At 40.7% G+C, this 14294-nt stretch overlaps 1 protein-coding gene and 1 pseudogene across 1 annotated transcript; one reads left to right on the top strand and one right to left on the bottom strand.

The window, feature by feature from the left end:
- The first annotated feature begins 937 nt into the window (after nt 1-937).
- LOC110066716 (uncharacterized) lies at nt 938-13903 on the top strand. The gene is made up of 3 exons (XM_020773959.2): nt 938-1028; nt 4596-4654; nt 13458-13903. The coding sequence occupies exons 2-3, from the start codon at nt 4606-4608 to the stop codon at nt 13754-13756; spliced, it is 348 nt and encodes a 115-aa protein (XP_020629618.1). The 5' UTR covers nt 938-1028; nt 4596-4605; the 3' UTR covers nt 13757-13903.
- Nucleotides 8474-11348, bottom strand: LOC149111852 (uncharacterized; annotated as a pseudogene).
- Nucleotides 13904-14294: the final 391 nt, after the last annotated feature.

A 14294-nucleotide genomic window follows, 5' to 3' on the forward strand; every position in this document is an offset into this window, starting at 1 on the left:
ACTGAGGCCCATGCCTGTCAGTCAACACGGAGCGTGTGCTTATAGTGTGCCGTGTTTCAAATGAAGTTGAATAAAACAAGTTTAGAATTGAACATATAGTTAAGTGAAGCCGTTACATTAGCGATATAAAGGGGCAAGACTTCACAGGACTTCACAGTATCGAGAAATGCTCTGATCAGATATAAACTCAATTGGAGTTCATTACAGAAGAATATTGCAGCTGCTAACCAGCTAATGCGTAATGAAAAAGTATTATTCGATGTAGATCGGTTACCTACGTGGCATGTATGAAAGCTTTTTCAGTATTGCACAATTGCTAACACAGAACTCATAAGATATGTTCGTTGAACAAAACGAATTTTATATCTTAATGTCAGTTTTCTTGTTGTAAAATCAAAAGTGCACCTGTAGGCCGCCTTTACATCGAAATTAGCATCTGCGGAAAAAGATCCTTCCTCTGCCTTTTTTTTTGAGTTGTCATGCACAAAAGAACTTCATCATCCAGCCGTTTTTAAAAGTCCCCCAGCCATCGATCATCACAATGCAAAATTTCAATTTTACTGCTGCTGTTTACATGCGAGTAAACTTTTAATATAAAATTGTCATTACCCGTTGTGTCAGTGGGGCAAATTTGGATGATTTCTTTGGCAACACCTATTTCCAAAAATCGTTTACCGCTTGACTGTAAATGGAAATGAGAGGCAATACGGAAATTTATCGACCTGGGTGCATTGTTTGCGGTGGGACGGGTATAATACAGGTATTATGTATGATTGACAGCTTTCAACGGTCGACTAATAACATCCACAGAAAAGCAGTTCTCTTGATGATGCGTTGAAAGTTTTTCATTTTGTTTTTAATCGACCAATAGAATGGCAGCTTTTTATAATCATCTTATGCCTTTATATTTGAGTAGTATTGTGTGGTCTTTGCCATTCGCTGAAAATTCTTAAAGTCCAAACGGGATCAAGACCAGAAGTAAAGTTTCCGCATCGTTTCGCTGGTATATACGACGATATCGTATCCAGGTATGCGAAATTTTCGACACAAAAAAACTTCTTCTTTATATCTATAAATATATATTTTTTCTTGTTTCTCCGGCGTATTTTTCAACCTAGTTTTCCGTGGCTGTTTTAAATATATATTTTCTTGCGTGTAACAATAGAAATGATTGATCATATTTCTATTTTGTGAACACAGCTCATTTTCCGCTATAACTTTTAGCCTTGAGATTTTCTGAACATTTTGATTTGAACAAACTGGACCTCAAAGCTTGATGTTTGAACTTAAGGGCGTTTCTACTCGTTGACTATTAATCAGTCGTTTCGCCTCCATGAGTCACCCACAAAATACAAAATTAACACCTAATTCAGCTCCAAAAAAAGGAAAAAAGGGCACTGTTCAGAGCTTTTCACAAACCGAATCAAGTAATTTTTATCCCAAAGTTTGGAAGTTCAGGATCTCCGATTTATCAGAGAGTTGTTTTTTAAAAGCAAATACTGCCATTGGCGTTCTTTTTCTGCTGTGTTTTATACAATATCTGGTCAACCAAAGCACCTGGGACATGCTGAGTAGGTTCCCACGATATTTATCAATCAAGAAAATGCGCGTTTCATAATTCAAAATAACCCAGAGCACAACAGTCTTTTAACTCTACGATTATATCTGACAAGCTAATATCGCAAATTCACCCCAAGGAAGGTTGAAATATTATGTTTATAATGGTTAAATTAAAAGACTGATTTTCCATTCAAATGCAATGGCAAGGACTGGCATTTGGAAGTAATTTTGGAATCTTAGTGTTAAATAACATATGGTCAGTGATCGTAACGCATGATATATCGCCTGTTATTGGCGAAATCCATTTTAAACATTGAAAATTTAAAAGGTGTTTATATTTGTCAACACGTAGGTCACTGTTTGTCTTTTTTATTAGTGGACTTCAGATAGGAGTTTGATAAACGAAAGGCTATTAATTTCAGTTGTCATCACGGTGTCAAAATGCGAGAAAGACTGAACAAGTTCTCAGTATAACAGAAACCCTCTGCTTCTGTTAGGTATTTGATGTTAACTCTTAACAGAGATTTAACTTATATAAAATGAATCGAACCAGAAAACCCCCGAGTCTTAAGTGCAAATATATCCTAGCTTCTGTACAAAGAGAGTTAAAAATTCCGATTCCTTAGGTGAAATTAGATTATAAGGTAATATTTGCTTTTTTCGAGCTACCAAAGTATTTTATATTATTTCTTTCGAACCTAGAAGATGCTGACTAAGATTGATCAAGATATTTTGTGTTGTTATCTTGGTTAACGATTTCAACGGATGTCTTAGATGTTTCATATTAATCAATTTCCTTCCAAGAACAATGCCGTTTTTCATTAAAATATGTAGAAAACGTGGGCAATTTTCCATTTTGAAAGTAAGACTTTTTAAAACGAAAAAGTAGAAGATTATCTCTCGATAAACTTCAACACGAGTTAAGGAGCAAGTAGTACGTTATTTGGCGATGAGGTTTTTTTTTTCAAAAACATTTAGGGTGCAGAGTTGATGAAACAATAATTAAGTTTAGGCTGAAACATGTTTCGTTGTCAGTGTGATCTTAATCTTTCAAACATTATTCATCGGGTAGTTCCTGACATTCAATGCTTAATTAAAAGCAATATAGGATCGAATGGTTTAGATGCTTGTAAACTACTGGAAAACAAAGCACAAGAATTTACTGAATTATTTCAAGAACTTTTTAAACGCTGAAACCTGAGTCAAAGCGAATTTTAGTTCCTATCCATATTCTTTCACACACGCAGCATTTATTATTCAGTAAATCAACTGGATATAAACCCCTTAACATTGGCCTTATAAGTAATTAAAGCCTTTATCTTCCAATTAATTTCCATTCAAAGAAAATAGAAATTGCTGCAGGGATTCTATTTTTGGACTGAGAATAGAACTTTTCTTTGACTAAATGATTAGAATTGAGCTGTGTTTGGAGCGGTATCCACGGAGTTAAGTGATTGATTTAGGATAAAATGATTGTTCGGTTTCTTTGAAGATTTTATTTGCTTCCTTTAAAACCACAGGCTAGTGGTTGTTCTTAAAAATTTGGCGGCAATATTAGTGAGGCTTAATGGACCTTATGGATTCAACAAGGACTGCTGACGCATGAAACAGCATGAGGAGCTGTTGACAATTAACTTGCTGATCGACCCAGCACGCAGACTGCAAGCCATCGTTTACCCGCTTTAATTTTACATTTGGCAGAAAATTTAACACTCGCAGAATAGGTCGATTCTAAAGTTCAAGACTCGTCCTATTTTTCTGTTTATAAACGAGTAAAAAGCTACAAATGTGCAACTGAGGAAATGCGCTAAATCAACGACAAAACGACAGGAGGATTAGCTATGTTTGGTCTGTAGAAAACGGCTTTTAGCTGTAAACAGGACGTTTACAGATTTAAAATTGTTTACCACCTGTACTCGAAAATAAGTAAAATAGTAAAGTGAAACTAAAACCTATGTAGGACCCCGTGAAGGAAATCCTTTTTTTCTTTGAATTCATCGAAGAAAACAGATTTTGATAAAAAAACTGATCCCTTTGTGGTAATATTTGATGTTCAATCAGCGTTCTCACTTTTGAAAGATATTTTACTTTAGTCGAGAATATTTCCCGTCAGAGCCACTTGCGAGCAACCAGCTGTCGCAATTGGCTTGCATACCCGGTTCCAAATCTCGGCTTGACGTGCATTTATTTAGGCTATTTTCTGCTCCCTATATAAAACAATGGTTGTTTTAATTTCTCAGCTTGGGAGAATGCCTTTGTGTCGGTAGTCAAAATTTAAGCCTCTTCAAAGGCGAGCTTATTTCATTCAAACCATCAGTTTCTGTCATGATCACATCACCAAACAGAGTTTATTTTGTATGTTCTACGCAGAGAGGATGTAGGTTAATAGAGTTATCTACACAGTAGAGGTCCCGGGATCGGGATTTGACCAAAATACGGTGCGGGAATCGCGAGAAGGCTAATTAACGTGACGGGATTTGGGATTTGACTGCTACCCGGGATGCGGGCATAATTTGGGCATAGGATGCATGATTTTTTATTTCTATCTTTTGGGAATTCGGGAAATCGTCACTACCCATGCCAAATAAACGTTAACGTTCTAGCAGCCAAGGCGAATCAACCAGGTGAGCACTAAGTGGTCTCTCCTTTCAAACCAAACCTTAGAGTGTGACTGGTTGTAACCAGATTTTTACACTTATCCCCGGTGTAATACCTGAAATTTGGTTTGGCTTTACATGACGGCGTGCAACCCTTTAGTACAAACTGCGCACATACTCAGCCAAATAACACTGGTTGAAGGTGTCCTTTTATCCCCTTTCCTGCATTTTATTTCGTCATTTTGTAAAAAAAAAATTGGCTCTTCAGTATTCTTTAGGGGGAAGTGTTCTTTAGCCTTGAATTACAGTCTAACCGGCTCCTCTCGCGGGTGATGTACGTAACTTGCGGTTTTTGTTGTAAGTTTTGCGAAACTAGCCTAACAAAATTAGACAATTTCTTGTCCTTAAATCACAATCTCAATTTTTATATCATTTCAGATCCAACACAATGAGATTTACAGTTTTCGTGGTCCTTCTTCTTGGTTTTGCTGGTCTTGGTAAGGAATCTCCAGTATCTCACCTCTATTCTAGATCCTATATAAGGGCAAATGAAACAAGCTTGTCCCCAGACCCAAAAGTGAAGGTAAAGGTAACGGTTAAGTCTGCATGCGAACCAAGTGGCCCATCAGGCCGGCGCTTATTTCCGGTTTCAGTAGCATGAAGCGACTAAGCGTTTTTCGTCTTCCTGTTGATAGATGCTACACCCAGCATTAAATTCGCCGGTACCAATGTATACACCTGGTTGGAGAGAGAGGCACAAAAGCCCGAAGTAAAGTGTCTTGCCCAAGAACACAACACAATGACCCCGGGCAGGACTCGAACTGGGACCGCTCGATCGATCCAGAGGCGAGCGCTCTGACCATGAGGCAACCTCGCCTCCCAAAAGTTACTTCATGTGAACGAAGCTGACTAAAGACGTTATTTCGCATGTAACTTGTGTCAATTCAAATCGTGCACACTGATAAAATAATCCCTGAATTACAGAGGAAAAGCGATAAATGTCTGATTTAATTTGAGAATCAAGGATAACGATAACGACTCCTCCTTTCCTTCCAACTTTCCTTCTCTCCTTCCTTCCTTCTCTCCTTCCTTCCTTCCAACTTTCCCTCCTTCCTTTCTTCCTTCCTTCTTTCCATTTTTCCTTCCCTCCTTCCTTTCTTCCTTCCTTCCAACTTTTCTTCCCTCTTTCCTTCCTTCCTTCCTTCCTTCCTTCCAACTTTTCTTCCCCCCTTCCTTCCTTCCTTCCTTCCTACCAACTTTTCTTCCCTCTTTCCTTCCTTCCTTCCTTTCTTTCAACTTTCCTTCCCTCCTTCCTGTCTTCCTTTGATCCTATACATTTCCCAAAAATTTATCATTGCGCGATTTGCTGCGTTTGAGTGAAACAAACTTCACCAGATTTTAAATATTGTTTTCATTTCACCTAAGCGCCTTACCTACGCTTTTTCGAGTATTTTTTAAGTCTTTGCCTCGTTTATTCGCTGATTTTAAGCTCCGTTGGCTGTTCCTATATTCCAAAAGGAACGTTCCTCAAGCATCGACTGTCCCTCGTTTTTGTGTTCCTATTGACCATAAGAGGACCAGATTTTTTACAAGGTAGGAACAAAACGTTCACTCTAGTGTAAAAGAGGAATATTTCGTTTCGAGTTCCAAACTGTAAATGGTACATATTGGACTCAAATTGATGAATTAAGACTGTTTTGTTCCAAGTTCCTATCTGTGCATGGAACACATTGTTCCGAAATTGATAAATTAGGACTGTTTTGTTCCGAGTTCCTATCTGTTAATGGAACACATTGTTCCCAAATTGGTCATTTAGGACTGTTTTGTTCCGAGTTTCTATCTGTTGATGGAACATATTGTTTCCAAATTGGTAAATTAGGACTGTTTTGTTCCGAATTCTCATATGCCAATGGAACATGTCGTTCCCAAATTGATATTTTAAAGATCGCTTTGTTCCGAATTCCCATCTGTAAATGGAACAGTTTGTTCCCAAATTGGCCATTTATTACCAAATTTTAGGACTGTTTTGTTCGGAGTTCCTATCTGTAAATGGAACAGTTTGTTAAACAATTGGACATTTAGGACTGTTTTGTTCCGAGTTCCTATCTGTAAATGGAACGTATTGTCCCCAAATTGGTCACTTGGGAACAGATTTCGGATCATTTTTTTTTTAACGCATTCTGATTTTGTTCCCAAATTAAGGTGCTCTTTGTGAATTAGGCAAACAATAGGGCGCACCTAGACCTGCTTGGGCAAGTTTGGTTGCATCTCACTGTCATGAATTGTGCACAATAGTAATGAGGGCGGGCAAGTAAGGGCATGCCTTGGCAAATACAAACATGTATGCAGTTCCTTTATTTGTCATCGACTCCTTGGTTATGGTTCAGATTTAAAGGAGATCGTGTTGACCAAATGCTCTTCAAAAGGCAAAGTGAGCAAGTAGTGCAAAGTCCATCGGATATCGATGGAGCATCACCCAAACCAAAACGGCTTCACCTGGAAAAGGATGAAACCGACAGCTTGTATCACTACCCAATACAAGAGTGTGACCATGATGGATTTCAAAGTCAAAGAGGGTGCAGAAAACATGTTAATACGAAACACAGTTGATTATTTTATTTCGATGAGAGGCCCAATTCGAAAGAAATCACAGAATCGCTAAAGGTAGCAAGAAATGTTCCAATTCCAATTCAAGATCAAACAAGTGAGACCACAAACACATGCCGGAAAGTTACTTCCCTCATTTTAATTGTCGTGTGACATTGGCAAAGTATTCACGAGATGGTTGACTGGAGTGGTGGCGGTTGCAAGAAAGATCGCGCAGCTCAACAAATAGTGACAAGATGCTTTAAGTTTCTTAGATTTTGTTTTGAAGACGAGGAAGAGTTGACCTTTGACGTGGTGGACTTTAGTTTGTGTTCTCCCAATTTCTTGTTCAAGTTTATCGACTACTTACGAGACGAATGCAAGCTTGGACATGGTTTGCGTTTAGGCTACATAGATGCCATTTCTGAAATAATCGACTTCAGAAAACTTCATGGCGCGCCGGAGGCAATTCTTCGAAAGTTCTCTTCAACAGAGTTGTACCTCAAAAGAGCGCGAAAGACGGTTGCAGAAATGACGAGATTGCAGTGGACGCAAGGTTTTGACATTGAAACACTGGAAGCAAGAGGCCACTGGGCAACAATGGAGTTGTTGGAGGTGGTGAAATTTCATCTGCCGCGTTACGAAAATACCCCGAAGATTTGCAAATCGAGTCCAGCTCAAGTTAATCCTTAAGACGTGACATTTGCCACGAAATTCGTTGCCATGTATCTGTTCATCAAAGTGAAGGGGCCGCGTCCCATGACTTATCAATATTTGACGGTGGACACGATTGCTACAGCTAAGGAAAAGGGTGGATTCATTGATCAGAAAACGTTCAAGACTGCTGGAAAGTGTGGATTTGATTCTTTGATTCTGACTGATGCAAACATGCAAGTTCTCAATGGCTACATCTTGTACGTCAGACCGCTGCTCAAACCCGAGTGTGATTTCGTTCTCGTCAAGAGAAATGGCGGCCAACACGGTAAATTGGGCGAAATTATGAGCAAACTGGTTTTGATACTATTGGAAAGTACATTCATCCTACGCGTTATTGCCAAATTGTTGAGACGGAAAGCCTCAATCAACTCACCAGTGAGGAGCAAAGGATTTTGTCGGAAGACCAGAAGCACAGTTCTGCTGTTGCCAAAGTTCACTATCAAAAGCGGAGATCGCGCGAAGCTGCTGTGAAGGCTCGCGAGTGTCTACAAAAGCTTTAAGGAAGCAAGGGTTCAGAGATGGACGAAGATGTACAGGCGAGGTTTGGCGGTTCAACTTCTAGCTCGACACTGTCGGTTTAAACTATGGAAAAGGCAAGCCTGTCTCCCCCCAGGAAGGTTGTCATTCCCACTGAGAACCTGCGAAATCAGAGGAAACTTCATCGGGTGATGAAATTCACGGCAGACGAAGACGATTTTCTCAAGCAAGGAATTAACAGGCACGGATATGGACAATGGACGGCCATTCTTAGAGATCCCGATTTCAAATTTCAAGAGGGAAGAACAGCAGATTCTCTCTAGAAAAGGGCTGGACTCAAAATGCCGCTAGTTTAATAACACTACAAACGTGTACAAAAGTAGTCAGTCTTAACGTCAAACTCTGTTCCTCTTTCAACTGCATGTACATATAATCATTAAACAATTAGATGAGTCAATCGTAACTTCAACTTAAACTCTTTCTGCGCCTAAACTTGGTACAATGATATTCGTTCCGTTATTAAGTGTCATTTCTATTTATGACTGAAGTAATTCTGCAGTGTTTTTTTGCGGCCTCTTCTCACTCACTTGACTGTGAGCACGACGCTTTGACCTCTTTCGCGTACTACCAGTGCTGTTACGCATTAACTCTTCTGAAACCGCCAGGTCGTAGACGTTTGAACTTGCACGCGACGGCGAGGTCAGTGGAGCATCCCTGGGCAGCGGCGTAATGAACAAGCTTCTTTCGTTCTCACTTTCTGACGCTGTCCCAGGCCGTGTCCCTCCTGTCTTCTGTTGTGAGCCTGTAGGCAAAGATCCAACTTCTTCTTTGGTTGGCAAGGCCTCAAAGACGCATTTCACCAAATGCTGGTGTCCCCTGTCTAATAGACCAAGGGAGACGCACGTGCGCCTCCGCTCCTCTAAGGCCTCTTTAGAGCCAAGCGTGCCAAGGTTTTTGTGGTGGTTTCTCGGCTTATCTTCCCATACTTCCCGGTATGCCTCCAATGAATTTCTTGTCGCGGGATGTTGGGTAGAGTGCAAGCGCCTTAAACAGTCCCGCAACTCTTTTTCCATCTCCTTCAGCCACGCACCCTCGAAGGCTTTCCGGGCAGATTGGCGACGCGTGTCTTGTTCGGCTTCCGTTCGGGCGCGTGTAAACCTCTCGAGATCTCTCACGATCGGCGAGGGCGTTGGTTCATCAGATTCCTCGGGAAGAAGCTCTGCGTTCTGGCTAGACACGCCTTTGTCCTTTAACCAGGCTTTTCGCTGAGCGTAACGCTCCTGCTCAAACAGGACTCGTCTTTGTTGCTTTGCCTGCTCCGTTTCCAGCATGTGGGTTATTATCCTATGTTGAAGACTCTCTGGCTTCAACGTTCCAAGCTGGTTTTCCAAGATATCTACGATGTCGCCTGATTGGCTGCACAAATCTGACTCACTTTCAGTGTCTGGCGCGGCGTCTTGTGGGGTTTCGTCTTCTCTAACAGATTGATTGCTTGTGTCGTCCGCTCCCTGGTCTAAACACAAAGCGCGTAGTTCGTCCTTTTCCTTTTCTTGCAAGATCCCTTCTTCCAGGAAAGATTGCTCTTCGTCTGTTTCAATTGGGTCTCCTTCACCATCATTTCTACGTGTCTTAGCCTTTTCGGTGGCCCAGAGTACACAGTCCATGGGGCCACGAGGCTGCACTCTTTTGTGGGTTTGGCAGGCTACGGAATTCGTACTTGGACAATCGTCTGTCCATTGCAGGCTGGTCGGAGGGACCGAAGTCGAGCTTCTGCTGGCTTATGATGATCATTGCGCATCTGTTGATAAATGATTTTGTCGCCTGGTATTTGACGTCGTGTGCCGAGTAACCTCCTTGCGTCAACGTTTTCCAGTCGTCGATGTCAAGTATAGATTCTGTAGCTTCGTCTATGAATATCACTTCGGTGAACTCAGAGATCATAGACTTGTTGAATGCTCGTTGTTTAGTCACCGTGGCAACGTTTCCGTGGTGCACAAGGCCCAGGATTGGAAAAAAGAGACTTGCTTAACCGCTGTTTGCGTCTCCGACTAAACAAGGCACTTTATATTTGTGCTTCTTCTTGTTGTAGCTAAGCACCTTCAAGAAATCTACGCAGAAGTTTGACTGTTCTTCTGGACTTAGGCTGTTTTCTAGGATCTGGCGAAAGTATTTTGGATCTGGTTCTTACGTCGAGTCAAAGGGAGAAAACGCTCTGGGAGATACTTCTCCAATTTTATCTTCTTGGATGGCATCATTCACGAAGGACCTTTCTTTTAGCGACCAACAGACACCTTGGTTGACTTCGATTAGGTCGTAGTCAATTGCCAGTGGTCTAAACAATTCGCAGTAGGGGTCGGCTAATAGCTCCACCACTTTTCTCATTTCTCGAATGAGTCTAGGCCCTGCTTTCCTTTTTGTAGACCTTTCTCCTGTAAGTGGCATAATTGAACTTTTCCATTGCAGTGGAAATGCCGTCAACTTATCTGAGAACCTCTTCTCGTCGTTTTGCACCATGGGGCTGAGTTGTCGCGCTGCGATGTTCGGGGATGTGAATCCGAACTTGTCAATTTGTAACTTTGCCTCGATAAGGCGTTCTATCGCGCTGGCCAAAGATGATTGAAACTTCTTGCTGATGATGGTAACTCGCACTACATTCTCTTTGCCACACTCTTCCAATTCTTGCGAACTGATTAAGTCGATATCATTGCCAGTAACTTTCACGGCTTCTTGTTTGTAGCAATGCCGATACGATGATAGAACGAGGTCCTGCATACGTTGGTTTTTGTGGTCTTTTAAAACTTTATGAAGCTCTTTCATGGCAGGACATTCCTTTCCGTCTTGGAATTGAATCTAAAAGGCATAAAGTAGAGCGTTTTAAAAACTGTGTTGAAAATTTGCAAGATTTTAACCGGCTGTCTGACTCCTCTAGCACCCATGGTTATTCCAGACAGCCAGCACTTTATTTTTTTGCCATGTAGTTTGTTTTCCTTAAGACTGTAAACTTATTTAATTGACTATTAATAGGTGTTGTTTTCGTTTCTCGAAAACGTGTACACTCATAAATAAACAGTGTGCATTCTAAACAAGATGCTTTACCTGATCCACAATAACGTCCACTCCACAATTCAATAACGCTTTGTGCACGGAAATGGGACTTGCGGGAGCACCGTTTGGCGTCGTTAGCGCGACCCAATAGGAAATCGCCGGGCAAAGGGCTTTGTTGACAGAAGCCAAATTTCCATCGAGCCACTGCTGTGAAGTGGAACTAGGTACTTGGCTTGATTCGAATTCTTCGTTACTGTTATCACTTTCATCTTCACCTTCCTGGATACTTCCTTTTTTTTTTTCTTGAGTGCAAATTGCACTGAAGAAGAACGCTACGCTTGATATATCTGAAAGAAAGTAGGATAATGTGCGTCAAGAATTGAACATGTGTTATACAATCTCATTCTGTCATTTCAGCCTTTGAACAATTACAAACCTGAAATCGCTCTACCACAAATATCACGTTGCTGGCAAATCGAGTTCCAAGCCTTTGGCAAAGCCTTTTCTTTCACGTTACAAATGCATTTTGCACTTACAACACTGCATCTCCCACTGATTACGGGAGCCAATTAACAGACTGCAGCGCTCTTGACCGTTTCGCTGTTAAGCTGTTGACATGGCTTCTTTGCTTTCCTCTGTCGATCGCTGGTTGTAAAAAAGCTACAAGTCTCCTGCTTAAATATCATTGATGGAAACTTGTGACTAAATCTGACAGAGCTGGCACATACCTTACCATATATGTAATATGTGGAACGTTAAGGTGTCTCACTGATGACCTTGTGACCGCTACTATGCATGAAAAGTTGACACCGTTGTCATTTGCCTTTCAACTCGAGATCAACGTAAACAGTTCAAGTGTTACTGAAACCATGCGGCTTCTTTACCCTGACAATACTTTTTCCTTTTCATCCGGTGTATAATCTTTCAAATGAAATGTGTTAACGAGGAACCGATAACAGTAGCGTAATTATCCCAAAAGCCCTGGACTTGTTTTTGGGGCCCTTTCTGCACCTCTAGGATGAAAAGAGCTTGTTACTTCAACTAGATATGAAGGCGTTTCACGCCGCTCATCAATCTTAATTTGCCATTGATGATGAAACTAAGGTCAAATGCAAATCACTAACAACACTACTGTAATCAAGGGAGCCTTTTCTGCTTCAACAATAGATTTGTCTTTCCACATTACTTTATTGCGTTCTCTGGAGAGTTTTCTAGTCATTCAGGCTAATTCACGTCGAACATAAAAAATAACAGATTATCATAATTTCAACACGTAAACAACTGCTTTCAAAAAGTGTAAAACTGTTTGTTAGAGTCTTTAAAGACTGAACTGATTTAACGAAATGAGCACTCAAAACAAGACGTTTCATACTTTCAATTTGTTGTACAAACATCTCTGAGTTATTTGAAGCTATTTCAGTCAGTCAGAGAAATTTAAGAGTACGGAAAATCCGAATTTTCCGACCCCCAAGTAAAGAAGTTTGAAGTCTTGAAACTTACAGTATGATTTAACAGCGAGGGGAATACATTAAGCCATGAGGAGTTCATTTGAGATGGCGGAAAAGACGGATTTTCCGGATTTCACTATATTACTTCCCTTTATTCCTGTAAGTATCTTATATACTATTATAATAATAATATTATATAAGATACTTACAGAAATAAAATGAAGTAATATAATAACGGTGTTTAATATTCACATTTCCGTGAAATCCGGAAAATCCGTCTTTTCCGCCATCTCAAATAAACTCCTCCTGGCTTAATATATTCCGATCCCCTTGCTGTGAAATCATACTGCAAGTTCCCAGGCTTCAAACTTCTTTACTTGAGGGTCGGAAAAGTCGGATTTTACGGATTTGATGGAAATATAAGTAACCAAAATCCGTTATTGCATTACTGCTCTTTTTTCTGTAGGTATCTTTAGAAATTATACGGTAGAAGTTCCGGTTAGGTTTGTTCCGTTTGGTTTGCAAGTATAACCCCAATAACTTGTAGCCGTTTCGCCCTTATCATAAATTGCCAATTTTGCATCAAAGTTTGAAAGAGGGCACGCCAGTAAGTCGCAAATTTGATCGGTAAATGGTCTGAAGGAGTGATACTTGAACCAAAGAGGAAAAGAACCGAAAAATTTTGGGAAACGATCCAACTTTCCTTCCGTTCTTCCTTTCTTCCTTCGATCCAACTTTGATTCCCTCCTTCCTTTCTTCCTTCCTCCCAACTCTCCTTCCCTCCTTCTAACTTTCCTTCCCTCCTTCCAATTTTCCTTCCCTCCTTCCTTTCTTCCTTCCTCCCAACTATCCTTCCCTCCTTCCAACTTTCCTTCACTCCTTCCTTTCTTCCTTCATTCCAACTTTCCCTCCCTCCTTCTAACTTTTCTTCCCTCCTTCCAACTTTCCTTCCCTCCTCCCTTTCTTCCTTACTTCCAACTATCCTTCCTTTACATCTCAAAATTTGCTTATTTTCCTCTTTCCATAGGGCAAGCTGTCACGCGATGCCTGTCATGCCTCAGTGATGATAGCGTAGAGGACTGTGACGGAAAAGGAAAGGAAGTCATATGCCCAGAAGAAGAAGTTTGCACCATGTACATTATGTCAAAGGAATTGAAAGGAGTGTCAAATCACCGTTTCATAAGATTTTGTTCGTCCTCGGGACAAATTGAAGTCTTGCAAAAAATGTGCTCCCTTGGACCGTTGCCTATCCCGGGGCTGGGAACGACTAGGTGCATTGCCTATAAAGAACGCTGTAGTTCAGAAGGTTGCTTTTACGATGCATGAAGCAGTGATATGGTCACGCATGTAGTTTGCACAAGCTCATTAAGCGCAATTTCCTTGTAGAGAGGTAGAAACCGCCTAAAAACACACTGTATGTTGTTTGATCGAAGGAAAAACGTAAAGCTGCATTAAATACTATAAAATACTACCGCTCCCATTTTTTATTGATCTTTACTATACGGTATTGCAAGGTTTAAAAACCTGTCCAGGTGGGAACGATTTTGAGGCGAACGTGCACCATTGTTAAAAAGAGCTCAAAATGTAGTCAAAGCAAAAAACGAGTCAAAAAGTCATACATTTTTGGTCCAGTCCACCAATCGCACTTTTGGATTTAATGATGCCAGGCGGCTGAAAATTGGTTGTCTATCTTAAGTGTTTTTTTTTTATCCTATGAAAATTCAATCAGCACACGACGTCATGAGATTCAATACGGTGATCATGAGAAGGCAATTAGTTGGGGCGGAGCGAATTAGCCCCAGCAAAAATTGAAGCGTCGAAAGTTTATAACTGAGGCATTAAGAGGCCCTGGGACCTGGGTCTT

The sequence above is a fragment of the Orbicella faveolata genome, unplaced genomic scaffold (genome assembly GCF_042242905.1).
Source record: "Orbicella faveolata isolate gen_17 unplaced genomic scaffold, um_ofav_v1 contig_2, whole genome shotgun sequence".
In the NCBI taxonomy this organism is placed as follows: domain Eukaryota; kingdom Metazoa; phylum Cnidaria; class Anthozoa; order Scleractinia; family Merulinidae; genus Orbicella; species Orbicella faveolata.